A 23,236-nucleotide genomic window follows, 5' to 3' on the forward strand; every position below is an offset into this window, starting at 1 on the left:
TCACGTGGGCATCAGCGGAAATGAGAGGGCTGATGCAAGCGCCGCACTTGCCCTTAACGCAAAAATAAAACCAGTAAACATACCGCATAAGGACTGCATCAAGTCAGTCCAGAATAAATTGAGAGAAAAATGGCAGGCCTCTTGGGACAACGAGGTTAACAACAAGCTGCACTTTGTAAAACCTGTTCTGGGTGAATGGAAGACCTGTTACCACTAGGAACGATTTATTGAAGTAATTTTATGTCGTCTCCGCATTGGACATACACACATTACACATACTTTCTTACTAACGAAACAAGATAAACCTCGTTGTGAAAGATGTGGAGACGAACTAACAATAAACCATATTTTATTCTCGTGTGCAAAACTCGAAAAACTAAGAAATAAGCACTTTACGAAGTTTTATAATGAATACATTCCTTTACACCCAACGCTGCTTTTAGGCGAAAATGCCATTAACATATCTTCCGTTTTTAGCTTTTTAAAAGAGGCAGATGTTCTTCAGAGACTGTAAACTTTGATCCACAGCTTTGCTTTAAAATATGATGCATTTCAGCCATTTTTTCATTCCATGAGAAGAGGGCTGAGGTGGTTATTTGAATGGTTGGGAGCCTTAGGATCCTTGCCCAGCCAAGGATGGCTACTGAGGTTATCTGACCTTCTTGAAAGCATTTATTTTTAGCCATTTATAAAATTTCTTCTTCCTCTTATTACTACCAGAACGAAATAGCAATTTAAGTCCTCTACACAACCATGTTTCCTCCCACCTACAGAAAAGTGTTCATATACCTTGAGCCTGGCGCATGATAGCCTTAGCTGCTTATGTGCCATTAAACCCAACACAACAACAACAATGGTTTTTTTCGACTGGGTGAAACCGGCTAGGCTTAGCGACGACTAGGGCAACCAGGGAGCAGCGCGCAGTTCATTGCCCGGCGCGGCCGCGGGCGCGTCGTTGCCGAAAGCTCGGCTCGCTCACTGCGGCTCCCTAACTAATTGGCTCAGGAGCTTGCGACTTGCTCTCGCAAGGCTGGAAAATCGAGCAGCGAGCGACTGCCCTCTGACTGAGCGATATACTTCATGCCCATGTTTGCAGTACTGGTGTACAAATTTTAACGCCCATATGCTTGGGGTATCGGTTGCTTTGCGGCGTCTTAATTAAGCTCGCCCGCGACGCCATCCTCATTTTTCGTGACGCACAGGCTTAGAACTTCAATTCCAGTACGTGCCAAAACAGCTCGTATATCTCGGAACGATATGAACTCGAAAACACGGTTGCTTTGATGCGCTAGTGGGCTCTTTCATGTGAAATTAGGCGCGAACATGATGCGGCGAGTGCCAGCCGCTGTTGCATATTAGCTAAAGTGTGACGCAAGTATCGACGTAGTTTCGTAACTCAGTGGATATCAAAGCAATCCGCTTGTACTAGTCACAGATTACGCATGATCTCCGGTGAGCGTTCCAGTGTCGCGCAATCCGTCGTGCGCTCGCGCTCAGCGTATCCACGATATTCGCCAGCTTGAGATACGGTGCATTTATTTGCTTTTTCTATCGCAACTTAGTGGTTTTATCTGTCATCAAACGAAATTGCATTCTGTCAACAGCGTCGTCTGCTAGCACATCCGGGTTACTTCATGGGATCACAGGATCGCAGCTTCGACAAACGACACGCCAGAAAAAGTAACTGAGAGTGCTTTGATATTCATAAATATAGCAGAAATAAATTTCAAAAAATATAGCCTCTTTGTTGTGAGCAGAATTCAAATATTCGTTGTTTAAAAAACAAACTTGTTTGCGGGTTGCAGTTTTTCAACGACGTGAAAGCGTAGCCGTCGGCGCCATGACAGCGCAGTGCTGCGACGTTTTGTCATCTGTAAAGGCAACGAACACTCCTGCGCGGTTTTACCAAGCCTGGATTAATCGCATGACCGGTGAGTCCCGAACTGCGTTTCTTTGCTACTGATCTGTATTCACACGCGCTATTTCTATGCGGCTACATAGGGATGCGAGTGGAGGCAGTCTGCGTGCGGTTGCAGCTATAAAGCCCGGGATACATTGAGCGTTTTGTCGGCGATTTTCGCCCAACGGCGCGCATTTGACGCCCGGCCTCGAAAACGCCCGCCGCCGCCCATCTGCCCCATCCACCCACCTAGATGTTAGGTTCGTTCGATTCGTCTGCTCTACGTGAACTGGTTCTCGCGGTGCTGCACTTCGCAATTCATTTCAGCGGTGCAAGATGGCGCCGTCTGCACGACGCCATTCGTTTCAAAAAAGTGGAGGAAAACTGTGCACCTCCTCAATGGTCGGTGCCGAAATGGTGCAGCTGCAGTCGCCATGGAAGTAGACGACGGCTTGCGCTTTGCGATAAACGGCGGATACACTCAAATTATTCCACTCGTCGATGTTAACAGTGCCTCACACGGGCCCGCCGAATCTCATGGAACGTGAGTGGCCACCCGAGAAGGCGGCGACGGAGATGGGGACGGCGGCCCTCGCCGTCACCTTGCATCTCTCGACCATCGTGCTCTCTAGGGACCCGTGACCGGCGTCTTTCCTTTCTACTAATAAAGTTATATTTGGAAGTAGGCAGCATTTGAACTGCTGGAACTGGCGCCGCACGCTCTCGGCACCGCCACGAAACCGCTGTGGAACTTTACGGAACTGGTGCAGGGAGGGCAGGCGAATCGAAAGAACCTATTGACGCGCGGCGGTGGTAGAGAACGCAGCGGTAGAACGCGGTGAAACTACGTCGTTCCGTTCCTGCTGTTGCTTCAAGGAATCTCATTGCTGAAGTGCTTCGTGGGGCTGCTGGCTGGGGCATCCCCGGGCATAGGGCCGGTAACCTCGTTCGCCAATTTGCCGGCTGAAAATACGCCGTTAAAGTCTTTTTCCCAAAACAGTGTGAAGGACATCCCTGTGGCGCTGGTGCCCGTAGAAGATAGTTAGTTTCATTAAAATAAAAAATTCACGTCAGATCCGTTGAAGGCTGCGACCAGCCGCTACCTTGAAATTGCTGAAGTTCGACCTTTCGGCAAAAGAGGAATTCTGTGCAGATCACATTTGGATTGCATTGGAGACTTGCTGCAGTGCACTTCTTTCGCCTCACTCCCGGTAAAAGCGTTCATTCCCGAGCCGCAGTGTGCCCCTGTTACAGTTGCGAATGTCTATTTCCCCGCCGGTGTCCGCAGCACGGACGGGCTAGATACTTTACTGCGCAACAGCAAAAATGTTGTTCTGGCTGGGGATTTTAATTTGCAGCATGTTATATGGGGTGTCAGGACAGACTACAGCGGGCAGTTTGGTCTTGGATGTCAGCAAATGGTGTGTGCTGATTTAACCTTAGCTGTCAATGGTATACATGGTTTGCATGTGACGTCACGTCCGGCGGCGCGCGCTGCGGCGGACATGTTGGTGCAGTCTGTGCGGAGTCGGTGGAGTGCGTATCGCACGCGTTTCCTCGCTAGTGGTAACACGTGCAATTTTGTTGCCTTTTGTGTGGCATGCCGCCGCTTCTCAGTAAGCAGCCTTTAGACGCTACCTACCGCTTAGATCTTACGGGGTCGGAGCGCGTTCGGTATGCGGAAAAAGTGCGTCTCTGCGATAATATCCACCCGTTCATGCTGCGGCCGGGAACGGACACAAGCGATGTCGACATATTTCCAGAGATTTGTTACGGTGACATCGTCAATTACCTTGTTTTTTCTGCAAGCTTTCTGACCCTTGAAGAAATGAAGCCGTTTAAGTCCACCGAGGCGCATAATTATTTCACTAGCGGCTGGGTGAAGGGACTGTCGGCAAAACAGCTGCAAGGGGACAAGGTGCTTCTACTTAATAATAATAATAATAACTTGTTTATTTCCATCAAGTGATGGGGGAGACTGCGGATAAAAGCCGCTTGACAACAAGCGACTTGACTGAAGCCCGCAGCCTCCCTACAAAGCAGGCAGCAATAGGACAACAACAACAAAAAAAAAACTCGCAGAAAGCACAATATTCAAAATTAATGCACGCACACTTGATAGTCACAACAGGTAAACATAACAAAAGGCAAGATAACACTTTTAGTTGTTATTGCAAGCAAGGATTGTTAATGAAATGTTGGCGTAGGGTTCGTACAGAAATCGTATGCAAATCTATACCTGATTTGTGAAATGAATTTAAAAGGGTTGGCAGTGTGTATGACACTTTTTGCCTGGAATAATTTACCCGCGCAGTGACCACTTTCTACGGTTCTGTGTAACGGGTGGTGTAGGAATGTGTGTTTTTATCGAGATCTGATAATTCATGAAAAAACTTGAGATTTTCTTTCCCCTCCCGTTTGAAAGCCAGACTTAACTTATAGTTATAAAGATTAAACGCGCGTATTATGTTTGCTTTCGAAAATAGCTGTGAAGTATGGGAATGATACGGTACATTAAAAAGTGCTCGAACAATTTTTTTTTGAAGTATATGTATTCTTTCAAGATTTGTACGTGTCGTGGTACCCCATACCAATACACAATAATACAAAGAAGAAAAAAAGAGAGTATTGTAAATAAGAAGCTTTATATTGAAAGGTAATATAGCTCTGTGTCGCGCCGTCATACCAACAACACGAGATAGCTTCCCTGACACAGATTCAATGTGCGCATCCCAAAGCATATTTTGTGTGAAGATAACTCCAAGTATTTTAACACTACTATCTATTTCGATTTTTTCGTTCTCGTAAAGAAGGGTGATTAGACTGCTGTTTATTTGCTTCGATTTCGGTCTGAAAATTACGGAGAGGTAAGCCGCAGGGCATTGATCTTTGTAAGGATTAGAGTAAAGAAATAACGGTTATTAAATCCACAAGTGACTGAGTGTAAGCAATCACTCAGTAAAGTTTTAAAAAGAACTGTTTACAAACTGTCAGGCTAGTGATTCATTTCTTCATATGTACTGAACCTGGACGACTTCAGATTAAATCACGAGCTATTCTATTTTTATGGGCATATGAAAGGAACCGTTGCTGGTTTATCTTAGTTTGGAAACCCAACAAGTTATTGCGCAAAAAAGAAACGGTCATGCGTGGAGAGATTGTTATCGCTCGCTACAGATTTGTCGACCAACAATTTAATTAGGTCTCGCGTGTCGCGTCGCGCACTATGGCCCGCATTAAGTGATCAAGCTCATCGCTGTTGCCGTTTTCGACGGTCCGGTAGCGCGACAAGATCGACAGTGACGTGTGCCTTCGCAGAGATGTGCCCAATGTTAATTTGGATTCGTAGCCTCCATTGTTCCCGACTCCTCAGCCTGACACTCTGCTTGAGCCGCGCGTTTCTGGGTCCGTCGTCTTGCCGCGCGAGCGTGGCGACCGGGATCACCATGTTTTGCGCTGTAGCCGAGCAAAAGCGTAGGGGCCCAGTCCGGGTCCGTCTCCTCCCACAGTTTTGATGGTCTGCCTACAAAATGCAAGAAAAATTTGTTTAAAATGAGATTTTCCGCTATGCTTGTACGTCATGCACCTAAATAAACACTGTGCATATGCAACGGACTTACCTTTTACGAAGTGGGCGCCGCAAACACGTATGCCCGTCATTTCGGTGTTGAGATCGGCACGTTTTATACGAGCCAGCCACACCTCCCGTCGCTTCGCGCATAAAGCTTTCGTACGGTCACCTTGATGCTCGATGACCTTTGGAAGACGAAAAAAGTTTGTGTTTGTTGATTTCGCCCAACAAGTGCGGTTGGAGCATCCAACAACAGCGCAGATAACCATCGCAACGCCGCCGAAGTACACCGTACGCGCGAATTGCATCAAGTGCACCACGGCTACAGTGCTCTACCACGGCCGCTGCGACTGCACCAACATGGCGGAACAGTATCCCAGGGTTCCCAGCTACGACGTCAGTGCAAGCCATGTATTGGCGTATCTTCGTCTACTATTGACCACTATCCAATCGCTTTCACTATTGCATGCAGCCCGCTTAGGGCGACTGGTAACGCACATAAATTTGTCAATACTACACTATTCAAGAGACTTCTAGATGAGGCCTTCTCGTCAGTAGTTTCCTCGAATAATTATGACCGTTAAAAATAAGACTCCGTCGAACTGGTGGAATGAAGCATGCGAAAAAGCTTATTTGTCCAACCCAGTCAATCGTAAATCTATAGATACATGGAACGTACTACCGTGCTGCCGCCTTCTCGTATTACTCTATCCACTGTGTTGCCCCCCTCGGGATGAAAAACAACGATTGGAGTCCATAGCTCAGGGTCTTGCTGTGCGTTTTCATGCTCGCACTGCCTTTCCTTCGACCCCATCATATTCGAGCGCAGATTTTACTGAGGTCACTGTATCTGATTTAACTTGTCCCATTCATACTTAATACTGCCTTCTTGACTGCAGCACGCTTCCAACGGCCGATTGCTCTTACATCAAATTTGGTTAAGCTTGTAGAATGGGTAGTCTTCAGCCAGCTCACAAATCACGTCTCTTCGAGGCTTCAATGAGGCTGAGATTGGTTTTCGCAGTGGGTGCTCAATTTGGACCGCGCGCATAGACTTGAAGAGCCGTATTAGGGTTGCTATGATGCAACCTTAAACCATCTTCTTGCTTCAGTACAGCATCTTGCTTCAAAAACTAGCTGATTGATGTAAAACCTCCTTTGTACCTTTTTGTGTGGATAAGGGGGTTCCTAAGGACCAGATCAACACATACGTCCAGTCTAGAGGTGTCCCACAAGGCTCCGTTCTTTCGCCGTTGTTATTTAACATATTAATGCGTGATATCCCTATTCACCCGGAGGTCAAAGTTTATGTGTATGCTGATAACTGTGGCAGGAGTATTTAAATGCTCTTGAAGTTTGGCTCGACAGCCTGATGAAATGTCAACAAGTGTGCCGCCCTTGTCTTTCCACTGTCATCCCTTTTCTACATTTCTTTGTCGTATCATTCTATCCTAATCCCGCAAGTTGATTCGGTTAAATATTTGGGTATACTATATCACCCGCAGTTAGACTGGCGGCCCCATATTAAAAGCATAGTGCTTAAAGGTGAGCGTGCCCTTGGTTGGTTGGTTAGGATCAGCAACAAAAAATTTGGTATGCGTCAGGACACTTTGCTCTTTCTTTATAAGGCCTATGTGCGGCCAATACTTGAATTCGGCTCTGTTCTCTTTTCTAGCTGCCCGAAGTACAAGCTTCAACCACTGTTTGTTATGGAATGCCGCGCTCTGCGCCTTTGCTTAGGTCTGCCTAAATCAGTGGCGAATGCTGTGCTTGTACTTGGAGGCGCGAATACTAGACCTCTTAATTCGAGGTTTCAACTTCTTACTGTGCGGACGTTTTTAAGGTCTCTGGAGCATGTTCCTCGATTGGCCTATGAGGTGGCCTTAACCAGGATTCCTTGCAATATCTCACGTTATTATACTTTCAGACAGCCTTTCCGTCTTGACAACATTCTAAAAATCGAGGGATGCCCCTATGAGCCGCACCCTTCGATTTTTTCTTCCACCACATATTACAGAAGTTCGTTTTCACTGGATCCCTGGGCACTGTGGCATTGGCTTTAATGAGAGGGCTGGGGGGACCTATTGTCCCATTCGTACCCAATACTGTCTTCTTGACTGCAGCACGCTTCCAACGGTTCCAGTGCCTCCAATACTTGAGCCATGAGCCTCTCCTTGCTGTAGCGGATTTTCAACACCTGGCATTTCCTTGGAGAGTGCGGATGTGCACTTCGAGGAAATGTGAGGTGTCCATGACCCTCTTGCGTTATGCCGATTAGAGCTATTTGTGCCGATTAGGGCTGACACTTTGCGAGTCTTGTGGCGAAATAGTCTATTGATCACTTTTTCCTCTTTTGCCAGCAGCTCACTTCACTCCGTAGAACATACTTGGAGATCCCCCTCGCTCGACTGGGGCTCCCTCTATCTAATCTGATACTACTCTCCTTTGGGGCAAGCGCCAAGGGGCTTTTACATTTTTCTTTCACAATTTTTCTCCAAATTTGCGCCTTCTTCACAAAATTATCCACTTATTCCACTCCTTACCCATATGTGTATTTGTATCAACAATGTACCCTGGCCAATCCCCCACTGTGGGTACGTGCCATTCAACCAGAGGCCGTCATCATCACCATTGAAAATGAGTGGCCACCCGAGAAGGCGGCGACGGAGGTGGGGACGGCGGCCCTCGCTGACACCTTGCATCTCTTGACCATCGTGCTCTCTAGGGACCCGTAACCGGTGTCTTTCCTTTCTACTAATAAACTCGAAGCCAGTTATGTTAACTAAAAAGTAAACACGTGCATGCAGCGCATGGCAACACTTCGCTGCGATATGTGCTGTTTGAAAATTCTTCACGCGGTTCGTGATGTCGGGGGCTGTTGATTTGGGCGCCACGCTGCTGCTGCAATTTGGTGGCGACGCCAAGGCTAGCAGACGACCGGGCCTGCACTCGACCATTCATTTTAGAAGTAGGCAGCACTTGAACTGCTGGAACTGGCGCTGCACGCTTGCGGCCCCGCCATGGAACCGCTGCGAAACTTTACAGAACTGGTGCAGGGAGTGCAGGTGAATCGAACGGACCTGTTGACGCGCGGTTTCCGGCGAGACCGGAAGCGGCAGCCACAGCAAGCCAATAGCAGCGCAGAAAGCCCGCTCTTCCAGTTTGGCTGCCTCCGCCGCCGCCAACATGGCCGCCATGGCCGATCAGCGCTGCGGTGTTTGTAGCACGGAAATGTTATCGTGGATCGAAATGCCTGCCTCCCTGAAGCGAAGGTGCCAAAGAAAACCGCAGCTGATGGTAGCCACGGCTGAGCGGGCATCGAAGGGTACGCGACTGCCTGCATTCGGGCACGCAAAACCTTGTAGATATCTATGCACGCGTGCTGCAATCAGTACAGTGGTGTCGAAATGAACAATTTCGTTATTCTAAGCGAGGAGTCAGCATCGCTGCTCTCTCAAAGGGCTCCTCGCTCAATGGTATCTGGCACTTGTTGATCACATTGCTTTCTCGACGCGCTGCCGCTTATTCGCTCCATGTATCTCCGGCCAGGCGTCGCGCCGCCACGACGTTTTCTGCCGGGCGAACATCGCTGAAAAAAACGTCGCATGTATCCCGGGCTTAATGCAGCACCCAAAAAGCAGGGCCTAATATCCTGCATTACAAGTGTTGTTCTCATTGTCTTTATGTGCGTTTAGTACTTGTGTGCCGTGGTAAATAAAAATGCCACCAGATAACACAATAGAGTTGCGCTGTCGCTTGCTAGCTCTGCGACGCTTATTGCGAAAGCATGGATTTGCACTGCATTGAAGACGATGAGCGAGAAGTGCCGCGCGCCGGAGCGCTCGTGCTAGGCCAGCTGCGAACAGACAGTGCATTATTTTGCTCAGGGTTGGTACTTATCGAACTAGTGCTTGCGGCTTAATATTCGTCATACTAAATTATTCTGAGACAGTGATCTCATGTAAAAAGCCTTGTGCATATTCCTCGCCTTGTCATTTGTAAACTTGTCTGTGCTTCCCTAATGGAACAGCAGTGTTATGTCTAAGTTAGATCAGTCTTGCGTCTCCCCTTAGCTGTAAGCGGCTATGTTTCCTCACCTCCTGAGCACTGCGAGCTGTCGGGGATTCAACTGCACACTTATTTAGGATTTCTACCATTTTGCTATATCCCTCGTTTGTGCGGCCCACATTCACGGCGTTCGCCATTGGCGATGGTTTTTTGTTACTTATTTTCACTTCGTTATTCATTCTTGGTTGTGTGTCATCAGCTGTGCTGTCGGCGATTCTCCCAGCTCGGAACTCTTCCCAGGCACGGAATCCTACCCACAGACCTCCCTTCACTGCACTCACCTTTGGTATATTTTGTTTCTCTTGCCCTTACTTGCATTCCCAGTCGACAAATTTGCGCAGTGAGATATAAGCATACCTTCACTAGCAAGGAGCCTGATATTTCCATTCTCTCTTCTCATTTATGCTAGGCAGACTGGTTGCAACGTTAAATTTAAGAATACCTTACCTTAGACGCTGTGCAAGGCACCCTGATGGGAATTAATGAAAACCGGTGTATCCTATATTCAAATTGTTATACGGTATTTCAGCCAGCTCATCTTTCAGTCATTGCGACTCTTCTCAAAGAATGTATATGGGTGCATTACATAAAATCTATTCATTTCTTTTGTCATGGGCTAGCTCACCGGTTTTTTATTTACTTATATTATGTCTAATTTTAGTTTCTAAAGCAGTAGACAATTTCCTCTGTTGACGTTCATGACAATGTTATAGCCACTGACAGCTGTTGCTCTGGATGTATTTGCAGTTGCCAGCTGCCAGCATCTATAGGGCCATGCGTGCTTCCTGCCTTCGGCTGTGTCATCCCTCCTGAGCCGTTCATGGTAGTTATTCTTTTTCAGTGATGCGCATATCTTAGCTGCCTAATTAGAAAAATATTTTCAACATAGTCTTGCAGCTAGGTGTAGAAATGCATGCAAACTCTACATGCACTTCACAGCAGTACCTCAGCTTATAATTACAGGAACTGTAGACTCGTGAAAAATATAGTCGCTCATGTAGCTTTTGATGCAGCTGCTGTTAACATAAAGGTGGTGCCCTCGAAAAGGCCCAATTTGTTCATTTATCCCTTTAAAAACATTGTGCTCTACAATGATGGTTTACTATATGATACGATATGATGGTATGGTTATACTGCACAGCTTGTACCTCTACATTCTTAAAACTGCACCCTTGAAATATTTTAAATTAATGGATTTAAAGAAGAGGTGCCATAGCAGATGCCCCCTCTTTAGTTAAACATACCTCGCAACTAACACATTTGGTGCAAAACAAACGTACTTGCACCCTCACGAGAGGACCCTCATGTCAGTAAAAACAAAAAGTGCCAATGTTGCCGAACTTGAGAGCTTTGCTCCTAAAAGCGCAGCTGACTGCCCTTCAAAGTTGAGCAAAGTGGAGAGCAAAAATATCTCCTTTTCCTCGTGCTGTCCGCGGTGCTGGTGCCATTTGCAATGGCGATTGACATTGAGTCGCATGATGCACAGCGCATGCCTAGAGAAACGGTTCTCCAGTTGGTCTGTGTCCTGTGCCAGCTGCTACAGCCCTTTTGCCTCAAATTTCCTATATGGTCACCTGACTGCCACCCATTCACCTACTCTTGGAATCTTCCGTCTTCTAGTGTGGTATTGTTTATTTCCTCTCTGCATTATGCATGCATTGCACTTCCTCTTATTTCGATTTACTGAAGATATGACTATTCTTGCATCAGCAGCTGCACTCTTGCTGTTTAGAGGGGAGAGGTACAATAATAATTTTCTTGCTGGTCGTAAGTGGGTACATTCTTTCAAGTTTTCAATCACTGAGTGCAACATAATATTTGCCTACCTAGGGGTCACTTCAACCTTTCACCCACATTAACTGAAAACAAGGGGCGCGGCCTCAAATATTGGAATGTCGCTGATATTGCCTTAACAGTCGCTGCTTGCTAGTGATGCTGATGGGGTCCTGTGGGCTAGCTAGCAGAACCTGTTGGCATAGCACCGGTCGGTCACGCACATAAAACCTCTGTGGCCACTCTAGAATTACTACAGCAGCACTAATGATGGCGTGAAAGGCTTTCTAACGAGCGATGCCGATAAGACTGACAGTCGCCCATCCAGGCCTTGGCAGAAAGCTGGTGATAGAAAACTTGTCACCGACGAGACAATTAACTGAGTAGCCTCTTTCGGCTTTGTCACTATGGCCTTGATAGAGCTATGGCCTTGATAGTAAGTTCTATATTCAAGGATAGTCAGTTTTATAATAAACCACACTTACTTATTGCGCTATCTATGCAGACTTCTTTTGTAATGGGCTACCAGGCACAGGAGTGCTCTGACCTGCAGTGGTAAATCTTTTTCAAGGCAAATTTCTCAGTTACATGCATAAATAGATTGGGCAAGCTCATGTGCTTGCGAATACAGTGAGACATCGATTTACTCAAGTTTGTCTTGAGGAAAATAATGAGTGCACGGCAGTTTGTCTTTATGAACTAAAGTATTTGCAGATGATTTATGGATTTCGTTAGCTGGCAAAGATAAAGCAAGGGCGGCAATGTTTTGTAATGTCCACAGGGTATTCTTGCAAACTCCAGTATGTGTGTCATTCCTTTCTTTTCATGCAACATAAACAGTCTTCCTTTCACACGCATGTTTGAAACAAAATGCTGCACACTTCGCTACTGTAAAATTGAATTTCATAGTGCTGCTCCACAAAATGATATCCGGCTGCAGCTGTAGTTGTCGCATGGAAAATTGGCTGGGCTGTATTTACACCTATTCATCATGATTCAAGCCACTTTAAAAGATAGTACAATATCCAGCACTTTTGCTGTGGAGAGTGCAGTGCTAAAATGAGAATAATGAGGGAGAATGCAGACAACATATTTTGGCAGAAGCTTCAAGAATGCTTGCTTAATTTTTTGGAAAGGAAATTTTGGGCCGCTCCTCAGAAGGACCAACTATGGAGCATGCCAATGCAGTGTGAGACCCTCTTGTCGGAGACTATTGTGATATGCTGGAACGCGAAGTAACAGTGTCAAACAGGAGCTGAACTAGGACTCTGTAAGAGTGCCATTTACGAATAGTTAAATTTTGTATCCAGAAGGCGTGACCACGACTGGAAAATACGTGAGATATAATGCTGTACTAATGAGTTCAAACTGTTTTTCTTTCCGCATGCCAGCACTGTTGTCAGAATTGTGATGTGCACGCATGCTACACTGCTGTTTTTCTGCTTTTCCTCTTCTTGTCCTTTCCCGAACAATTGACTGATGTGAATGCGTTGTTGATGCTCTTTTTTATCATTGCCATAGGTTCTTTCCGATCCTGTACTAAAGGTTGGCACATCCTGTAGGATTGATTGTGTTTGTATGTATTCTGCCCTGCAGTTATGCCTTATAAGGTGCTGCAGAAATGTAAATAAATAAATAAACAGCTGATAATCTGCTAGGGCTGCAGGATCCCAAGATTGAGAAAGGCAGTGGGAGGCCCTGAGCCAGGTTGGATAGTGAAATTTGACTTGTAGTGGACAGGGATCGTGCAGCTTGTAGAGGATAGGAAAATTGGAGACTTATGGTAGAGGCCGTAGACTCAATTGCACCTATCTGGACTTGTGATGCAATCTGTAGGGCCCTTCGTTTTTGGGTAAAACCTTGTTTCTCCCTATTGTTGCACTGCACCCCAAAAAGATCCTTAAACATCAGGTTTCAACCCCATTTCTGTGCAAATGTGCCTGTAAGAAAGTGCGGTTTGTTGATGCACAAAGCTGAAGAACTGCTGGAGGGTAGTGGATGTTACATATTTATTCTGACAGATTTTTAAAATCTGGTTATTTTATTTGTCTTTTAATGCTTATTGTTCGTCGAGTTGCTTATAAATTTAGGATAAATTGAAAACTACATGTACTGACTGGTATCTCATTGCAATAAATATACCCATAATTGTCAAGCTGTGTTTAAGGTAGGTGTGCATTTAGTATGCGTGCTTTGAATTTCTGTGGTTGCTTCTGCACTGCATGCAATATGGAGGACGGGTCTCTCTACTGCGCAAATTTTTTGCAATGGAGTGAAAGTAATTATAGCAGTGTGCGTTACTCTGTCAACCAGCCAAAAGGTTACTCCAAGCTCCGATTGCCCTTTCTAAGGTTTTCTGCATTAAACAGTGCAATGTCAAGGGCTCAGAGCTATTAAGCATTTCACACCATATAACTATATGCAGTAGTGCTGGGACCGTGCAGCAAGTCAGTGTTAACGAGGTCACGATAAACGTGGTTTACTGTACAAAGCTGGTGTGAAATAATAATTGTGCCCACAATAAACACTTTTTTTCTTAGTCTGTCATTCAAACAAAGCAATTGTAATCAAATTTGATATCTCACTGATCCCTCCATTTTTTTCCAGCTAAAAACCAAGGGTTGTGTGGAAGTTGTGCAAGCCACCAAGTTGCGTGCGATTGGCGCCAGCGACCAGGAGCAGGCTGGGAAATTTGTAAAATGCTTTTTCTGTAAGTACAGTTTTTGGCATGGCATTGCTTTGGGATGCATGCATTAAGCTGACTGCTCTGCACCTACCCATGCTTTGAAAACAACGAAGTACAAGAAAAAATATTGATTGCTTAAAAAAATATGCCACTTCTATGTTTTTCCCGAAAGTGTTTGCTATTTGAGGGGGGACACTACCCTATTGAGTGAAATATTGAGCTGCTTGTTTGATTTAACTGAAGCTTGCAAAGCTGGTTTATATATTACAGCTGGGACCATCTGTGCAAAATTTCATTACCCTGGAATAAGTATCAAGCAAGTTATGCAACCTCTATGACAAGGATGACTGTGCTTGCTTAGGAAAACGATCGTTTCGAAAATAGGTGTAATCCTGCAAATTTTTTCCGTTATGTGGCTTTAGGAATGACAAGAGCACACAACTATGGAATTATTTTGCTTAATTTTGCTATATTTCAAAAGAATGCTGCCTTATAAAAAATGGCATTCATTTTTCATCTCCGCCACTTCTTTCAAACTAGGTTTTTTGGCATAAAAAAAAAGAAAAAATAGGCAAATTGAGACAGTTCTGTTCCAAGCGCAGAAGGAAAGTGAGCAATAAGTGGGAAGAGATATCCGTGAAAAAGCCGATGCTGATTGACAAGTACAATGTGGGCATGCTCGGCGTCGATAAATCTGACCAGCTAATTGGGACATACAATGTTCTGATGAAGTGTGTGCGCTGGTGGAAAACGCTGTTTTTCCACAGTATAGATATTGCTGTTGTAAACAGCTTTATTCTATTTGAGGAGCACCGTCGTCAGCATCCCGAAGTGCCTGAATTGTCAAGAGGTTCGCGCTTCGATCAGTTCGCGTTCAGGCAAGAGCTGATGGAGCAGCTCATAGGACTTGAGCAACAACATCCAGACCCCAAGGCTCCTCCTGTTGTTCCCATTGCTAGTGCCCCTAAGGATCAACAGCACAAGCCCCAGAAGCTACAAAGATACAGGAACTGCAAATTGTGCTACCAAGAACGGAAAGTGGAGCAAAAAACGAACGTTTTCTGCGAGACCTGCTCCGCAAACTTGTGCTTCACCACATCACGCAACTGCTTTGTGCGGTGGCACGATAGCCACTAGGGGTAACATTTTCCGTTGTAAAAAAATAACTTGTACAGATAGAAAGTGTATATTTGCAGGAATGTTGTATACAGCCTTTTCCTTCAGAATGTATATTTAGAATTGTTTTTATCTTGTCTTGATGCAAAGCAGCGTCAACGTTTTTGCGGAGTTTTCTTGTTTTTGTTACAATTTTTTTTATTAAGTAATTTTTTTCAAAGAATTGGTGATAAATGTTTGCTTGTAAATAATACCATTAGAAAGCACATTCCTTCTTCTACAAATTGATAAACATTTTAATATCAAACATTTGGTGTAGGAGCAAAAAATTTTTTTACTAGACCACCCGAATACTGCTTATTTTCCTGCGGACAGGAAAGTGTTAATTAAGGGGAGATGCTCCTCGAAAACACTTTTTTTTAAATAATGAACCCAAGGTTATGAAACATTGGCCACTGATAGAGTTTTTAATGCTGATTCCAAATATGTATTTAGTTTCAGCATACATTTTTTAGTTTTTATGTAAATGGGTTCACACAAGCATAATATAGGGTCTTTTGTGCACACTTTTTTGATAATTAAATTTATGTTCTGAGCAGCTTGCAATAGCTCATTGTGTTGCTTTAGTAATGTAGTATGTTCAAATCTACTTCAAATTTATTCATTTTAGCCCATAATTGTAAAAAAAATTCAGAAACACCAAAGTGTATATTTTGGGCACCATGAGTCAACATTCTGATTTTTTTTTTAAAAATGTTGAACAGATATTTTATAACCATATAGATAATAACATTCTATACACTTTGAAGAGGCTGTGTGCAAAATTTCATCCAAATCTGACTATTGGAAGTACTTGAAATTTGTTGCACGAAACGTAGAAAATGCTGAAAACTGCAAATGGAGAAAACTGCATTTGAAAGTTTCAAACATTTGTATTTTTCATAAACTTCACAAAAGCACATGAAACTTCATCAGAAAATAGAGAAATATGCAGAGAACACTGCAATGTTCATCAGAACTCCCCTGGCCCATAAGTTGACCCCTCAAAATTTTCTCTAACAGAGTCTGTGAGGCGTGCTCTCTTCACCATATTACGGCGATGCGCTCGAGCTTCTGCAGTTTGGCGGAGTGACATTTTTTTTACTCTTCTCTGGTCCCGGGAATTACCTAAGACAACAAGCTCTTCTGGTGGCAGCACACCAAGCTCCTGAAGCACTTTCTCAAAGCTTGTATGTCCGCTGTTATACCATAGAACAGCAATGGCAGTTGCTGTTTCCACAGCAGTCCTGGAAGCGAACCTGGTTTTTGGGCAGAGCAGCCAGATTTTACTATTCAGGGACTCTGCTGCATTTTGGGTCTTCCCCTGTAAGCATCGGGTGAGCAGCTTTTCCTCAGTGAGGCGCTTATATATGGGCAGCAGAGCTAGCCCCTGTGCCTTTGTCAGAAGCGGGGTGTGGTCCGGTGCAGGCTGTTCCAGCGCTTCGGCCCGTCGGTGCTTGCACCATGATTCCACTCCTTCCGGGCAGAACTTGTGGCTACCAGCGTTATTAGTCGAACATGAGTGAAAATATGATGCCCAAATGGCACGATACATTTTTTGTACATTACCCCGGTTGCTTGTGATTGCTACCCTGTAGTAGTTCTGCAACTTTTGTATCTGTGTATCTTTCAACTTCTCACCGCGTGGAAGAGGTGTCGCCAACTTCCTAAGAGCAGTGCCTAGGCGCTTGGCCACATGGTTTGTGCAATCCTCCTTCACGATGGAGGTTTCGCCGTACACTTTAGCCTGACACACAGCACTAAAAGCTTTACTGTCCCCATCACTAAGAAATTTGGTAAAGCACAGTGGGGTTTTCTGCGAGGAGGTCCGCTGCCATATATGCACTGCTGCCTCTGTTTCCATGGCGTGGGAGGAGCATTCAGTGTTCTTCTCACAAACAGGGCCATGGAACGCCTTCCAGATTTCCTCCTCCTCACTTCCAAGGTCTTGGTGCCGACTGCAAGCAAGGCAGAAGTTCGACAGGACCTCAAAATCGAGGCACAAACCACTGTTGACTGACACAGCGGTGCCAACTCCATTATGGCTCTTGTGACCCCGTTTTTGCCATGTGCCATCAAACATGACGGCAATATCTGAGTCATCCACCATCTCTCTCGTGAAAGCCCTCGCCTTCTCCATGTTTTCTGCCACGGCTTTCATGGCCGCAAGATGAACTTTCTTGCCGATCGCAGTAAAGTTCTTGTGGTGCAATGGGTTTGGCAGGCCAAGAATAGCACAAAATCGCGATAACTGTTCATGCCCGATGCCAATCGCGCGCGCAGCCACCACCAGTTTCACATTCACGGCGAAGCTGTCACGAGAGCTCCCACTCACATAGTCCCGATTTCCGCTGGCACCATCCGCAGATTCACTGGGCACAACGCGGCTCGAGGTGTGCGCAGCAGAAAGAACCGATGCTGGGCACTCACTATTTTCACAGTGCAGCTCAAGAAACGCTGAAAGCCCCTTTCGCTTTTCCGCCGGTTCGCGTACCGCAAGGGTACAGGCACGGCACGTAGGGCAAGCAGCGCCGCTTACCAGCGCTGTAAGCGCGCCTATTTCGCATATCGCAGCACTCGCAGAATGTCGACCGCACGCTGCTTTATCTTCTTTGAAGAGTCCAATCTTCACCTCCGAGGCGCTCACAAATTCCACCGCGGCGTCGATCTCGTCCGAGTGCCCGTTCGCCTGGCTAGGGCTAGCTGGCGTCGGGTGACTTCTTTTCGTTGCCGTTTTCCGGTGAAGTTTGCGACGGCGTCCTCGGTACGGTTTGTTCGTACGAGCCTTTCGAACTCGGAAATCGCGCTTTTGCGAGTCGTTCATCGCGAATGAACAAATGCTAAAAGGCCGCAGAGATCGATTGAAACGCCGGACTAGCCGTGTACAAAGCAAGAGCAGGAAAGGCCAGGAGGTAGGCTTCGCCACAGCATCGCATCAGTCCGGGCCAATGGCGGCTTCGCTAGAGCCCCACGTGACCAGTAGCGACGCTTGAAGCGTGCGCGAAAAACGTGTTTTTCTTATTATTTTCAGCCAGATACGAAACTGCAGGAGGCGCTGTCTACGAGAAAAAGGCTTACTCAACCTCTCCCAGCAAACGGCAATGGCGGGTAACGCGCCGTTTTCGAGATGCAGGCGTTCGAAAGTACAGTCGAACCTCGTTATAACGAAGTAGCATAGGGACCGTAAATTAGTTCGTTATATCCGGTATTCGTTGTAACAGTATACATAAATATCGGCTCTGACAAATCCGCAGTTTGTCTCGCGCGAATATTCTAAATACTAAAATGCATTATTCTGGGCTTCGAACCCACTATAAACGAGGTAATCCTTACCTGTCTCCTCGTGGTTTGTGGAATATAAAACAAGGAGCGTAGTATGGGAAAGTCAAATTACAAAACAACGAAGCTCGACAAAACAGGTCTGCGTTCGTTTATTTGAAGAAAGATGTGATCTTCGTCTGGTGGCTTTTCACAGCACTGAGCAGAATAAAGTTTTCCACTGTGTCCATGCACAAGAGGGCCTTTTCTACTTGAGCAGTTTTGGTCGTCGGCAGTTTTTCCAAATAGCCTTTCAACCTTCTGGCCATGTCCGCGGCGTCCGCACTGCTTATTGGTGCTTCATTTTGTTCACTGCCACCTTCGCTATCGCTGCTGCTGTTATCCTCGGGTACCACGACACGATCCACAATTTCTTGATCCGTCAGCTCAGGCGCCACGGCCAAGTTATCATCGGCCGAAACGAAATCGTCAAATGCGATGCCTGGGATTGCCAGTCGATCCCAAGTTTTGTCCAGCTCTACCAGGTTTTCATCAGGCTGAACTTCGTCTTCGGCGGCAGGCAAAACAAAACCGGCATCTGCGAAACAGTTCCTTATTGTTGACTGCCTCACCTCATTCCATGATCCATACAACATTTCAAGCGTCGTCTTGATGTTGATAGTTGTTGATCTGCGTCGATCGATATCGAAGACCAGTTGCATCACCAAACGCTTCCGGTAATTGCACTTGAGCGAACGGATAATGCCCTTGTCCAACGGTTGCAAAGCAGAAGTTGCGTTTGGTGGCAGAAACGTCAAACGAACTGCCTTCAGCACGATCGAGAGTTTGTGCGCCGAACAGTTGTCCAAGAGCAACAGGATCTTCCTGTGCTGCCTCTCCATGTCCTCGTCGAAATCTCTGAGCCAGTCTTCGAAAAGCTTGGACGTCATCCAGGCTTTTTTGTTAGACAAGTATGCAACCTGCAAATTACGGACGCCTTTCAGGCACCTCGGACGTGCAGACTTGCCGATGACAGTGAGTCGTCTTTTGTCTGAGCCATCCATGTTCACGGCAACGACAACCGTCACCCGGTCTTTGTTCTTTTTTCCTCCATGGCAGGTATCGTTCTTTACGGCCAGTGACCGCTCTGGCAACAACTTGAAAAACACGGCGGTTTCGTCAACGTTGTACACGTTGCGCTCGTCGTATTCCTGGAGCAGAGGCCGAAAGTTCTCTAGCCACTTTTCACATGTCTCCACGTCGACAGCAGCCCCTTCGCCAGACAACGTGTGGCACGCAATCTCATGTCTGTCTTTAAAACGTTGCAGCCAACCGCTGCTTGCATGGAAATCGTCATGCCCTAGTGCGCAGGCCAGGCTGACGGCCTTCGTTTGAAGAAGTGCTCCCGATACTGGCACGTTTCGTGCCCTCGCGTCTTTAAACCAGGAAAGCAAAGCCGCTTCCACGTCCGGGTGATGGCAAGGCCTAACTCGTTTACGGTCAGCTTTTATAGCGTCCTCGGTGTTGCCCTCAATCTTCTTTCTTGCGGCCAAAATGGTAGATAAGGTACTTGGGGGGAACACTGAACTCCGCAGCAACATCCTTTTTCTTGCGGCCACTGTCCACAGCTCTCAATATTTGCAGTTTTGTCTCGAGTGAGACCGCCTTCCGCTTCGTTGCCATTTCGACCCGGCGCTGCACTGCGACGATACCTCAAGGCAAGCTCTCTACGCAATGCCGGCTCGCTGCTCGCCACCACCGCCTGGCAATTGCCAGTGTTGCTGCGCTTGCCTTCACCGCTTGACAAGTGGCGCCGCCCTTCGGCCCTTTGTCGTCATAACTTTCAGAGTTAGTTTTTGCGCTCTGTTCATAGGTGGCGTGACCAGTCAAACGCACAATTTATGTGCCAAGCCGCCAAACTTTCTGCAACCTTTTCAAACGATAAAAGAAAAAGTGTGCCTGTGAATTGGCTCCCAATATTTATTTTCCTTTTTTATGCTACCTTTAGCGTTTTGAGCCTCGCGTAAACCTAATATTTCTTCGTTACAGCCGATATTGCGGTGCATCTTGCGTTTTCGGTTTCGTTATAAAAGAATAAATGTCGTAAAAATGAAGCATGACCAACCAAAGTTCGAATTTAGTTCGCTATAACCGATAATTCGCTATATCAGTGTTCGTTATAACGAGGTTCAACTGTAGACGATTTGCGCGAAAAGCAGCACTTTCTCGAGCCACCGTGGTTGAATAAAATAGACTTTTTACTAATTTCGCGATCGAATTTTGCCTTGATCTTTTCGGGAGTTGTAGCTGAATGCCCAAAGATAATTTTACAGGCAAAAACTCAAAACTGAAAAATTACTCGGAAAACTCGCTTTTTCGACACGCATCTCCCCTTCAGGGGGGAGGCTACTCTTAAAGAAAAAAATTTTGTTTCTGCACCAAACTTAATCAAATTGCACACCCATGACTAGTTTTTCATGCTGATTCCAAAAATGTCATTGGTTTCATGATAGGATCATTAGTTATTGAGATACACTTAATTACACCCTTCTCACTAATAAGAACAATTAAGAGAAAAAGCAATTATAAATGTTTATAAATTGCACTTGGTTGGGTTCTAGAAACAGAAATGAATAAAATGTTGGAAACAGTTTTTTAATTTTACTATCATAAGTAGTTTTTAAAGCTAGAGCAAATTAAAAAATTTCTGAACCTTAATTACAAATTCTAGTCCCAACATTTTGTAGACTACACATATGGCTACTTGCTAAAAAAAGAATTATGGTTCTATCTGCCATAGCTGCTGAGATATGCTAGTTTGGGACATGCTACGAGTCCAAAATTTCCATTTTGAGAAAAACAGCAAAAACAAAGTGGTGTTTATGGCAAAGTACTTCAAATTTATTTATATACTGGCATCAGCGGACACTTAATAACCTCCTGGAAGGTAGTCTGTCTGACCAGAGTTATTAAAATGGCGCTTTTTGAGTGAGCGCTGAAGATTTTCTGCAGATTTGCGCTTCTGCACAGATGCTGTTTTTCTTTGATCTTTTTCCCGCATACGCTTGGTTGTCTGGGGGCTAGGCGTTAGGCTGAGCTCTTGCAGTATACATGCAGCAGTTCTTTCACTCCCTGCATTGAATTTTATCATTGCTTCAGCCACAGCAGCCTGCACTGTGAAGAGAGAGGCATGTCTTTCCTTTCTAGCAAGGGACCATATCATCGAATGCAAGCTCTCATTGTTGTTTTGCGTTTTGCCTCGTTGGCATCGTTCTAGCAGCCTCCTGTCTGAAAGCCTTTGATGTACAGGCAGTAAGGCATTGCAGACATGAGGAGGTAGACTGTACCAGTGAGGTGGCATTGCTTCGCCTCTGGCCTCTGCTGCATTCTGCCGGCACCAAGAATCGGGGCCTGTTGGACAGAGGCTGTGGTTTGAAGTGGAGTCGTTAGACGTCACATGATGGTAGGTGGCCATCACAGCTTTATGCGTGGCTTCCACATCACCTATATGGGATTTGAGTGCCCACGAATAATATGAGCTCAATTTTGTGATTAAATCTTGCGTGAGCTTGCCTCTCCCACCAAGTGATTCTCCAGCAGCACCTTTCTGTTTGGTAACCATGTTGCGCAAAGCAGTGCCCATGCGTTTCTGCACATGGTTTACACAATCCTCCTTATGGATTTCAATATATCCATAGACTTCAGCTTCTTACAAAGCAGGGAACGTGCGACTGTCCCCGTCAGACAGCACTGTAGTACAACGGAGCTTGTGTTGCTGCAGGGAACGCTGAAATAAAATGAGGGCAGCCTCAACCTCCATTTCACCAGCCTTCTTGCTTGTGTTTTTTTGGCAGATGTGGCTCTACTTCCACGATGGGTACGTTGGGTCGTCTTCTTTGGGGCCCTGCTCACAGCCGGCGCAAAAATTGCTGAGAACAACAAAGTCAAGAACAAGCCCAGTGAACAGTTCAATCACAGTTCCGACGCCGATGTGCGACGAACGCCCGCGTGTCATCCATGAGCCGCCGAATGACACCGCGATGTTGCCCGGATTCCCGAAATTCAACTCTGTATAAACTTCCCGAACTGCTCGCGCACAGCCGGAAGTCAACTTCTGAGCCGCACGGTCCACCGCGGGCGTCAACTTTGTCTTGACGTATTTCTGCCAAGTTTTCGAATGAGACCGCGGTGCGATATATTCATCACCGAAAATATATCATTCAACGCGGCACGCTGGTTACCTGTTGACTGCATTGCGCACGCGGCGAGAATGTTCACCACGAACGGGCTCACTGTCTGGTCGGTCTCCACACGCGGCGAACTCCATCGAGATGACACGTCGCCACAGTTCTCGCATGTCAGGGTCAATTTAACGGCGAGGCCATACTCTCTGTCAGATTTTTCAATCAACACGTCGCCGTTGCATACTTTCCACTTCACTGACGACAGCATCTCTTTCAGCAAGCGCAAGCTGACGATGGAGAAGGTGTCGCCGGGTGGGGCAGTTGCGGCGTCTCCCATTGCACTGAAGAATGCTGCCTTTCGCTCTGTTGCTGCCACTGATGCCGTCTCCTGAAGTTTCTCCTGGGCTTTTTCCTTTCTTCTATCTTGGAACTTTGCAGCAGTCGGGTATCGCGACGAACACGGCCGCTACCTGATGAGGCTTCCGCGACCGGCGGCGCCGTTAGGCCTAGCTCGGTCGGCACCTCCCGATCCGCTGGCGGAGGCGTACCCACGGTGCCTGTGGTGTCCGTGGTGCTCGAGGTGACCGTGGCACTCTTCTTGAGGTTGTTAATAAGCGATTTTTTTCTCTTTTTTCTATATC

At 46.1% G+C, this 23,236-nt stretch overlaps 1 protein-coding gene and 1 pseudogene across 1 annotated transcript in view; one reads left to right on the forward strand and one right to left on the reverse strand.

Moving 5' to 3' along the window:
- Positions 1 to 10,328: 10,328 nt before the first annotated feature.
- LOC144093671 (uncharacterized) overlaps positions 10,329 to 23,236 on the forward strand; it is a 101,822-nt gene continuing 88,914 nt past the window's right edge. Inside the window, exons 1-2 of the mRNA XM_077627261.1 lie at positions 10,329 to 10,362; positions 13,920 to 14,022. Coding sequence (XP_077483387.1) covers positions 10,360 to 10,362; positions 13,920 to 14,022 — 106 coding nt within the window. The 5' untranslated portion in view covers positions 10,329 to 10,359. The remainder of the gene's footprint in view (positions 10,363 to 13,919; positions 14,023 to 23,236) is intronic.
- On the reverse strand, positions 16,225 to 18,762 carry LOC144093664 (uncharacterized; annotated as a pseudogene).

The sequence above is a fragment of the Amblyomma americanum genome, chromosome 6, assembly GCF_052857255.1.
Source record: "Amblyomma americanum isolate KBUSLIRL-KWMA chromosome 6, ASM5285725v1, whole genome shotgun sequence".
NCBI lineage: Eukaryota > Metazoa > Arthropoda > Arachnida > Ixodida > Ixodidae > Amblyomma > Amblyomma americanum.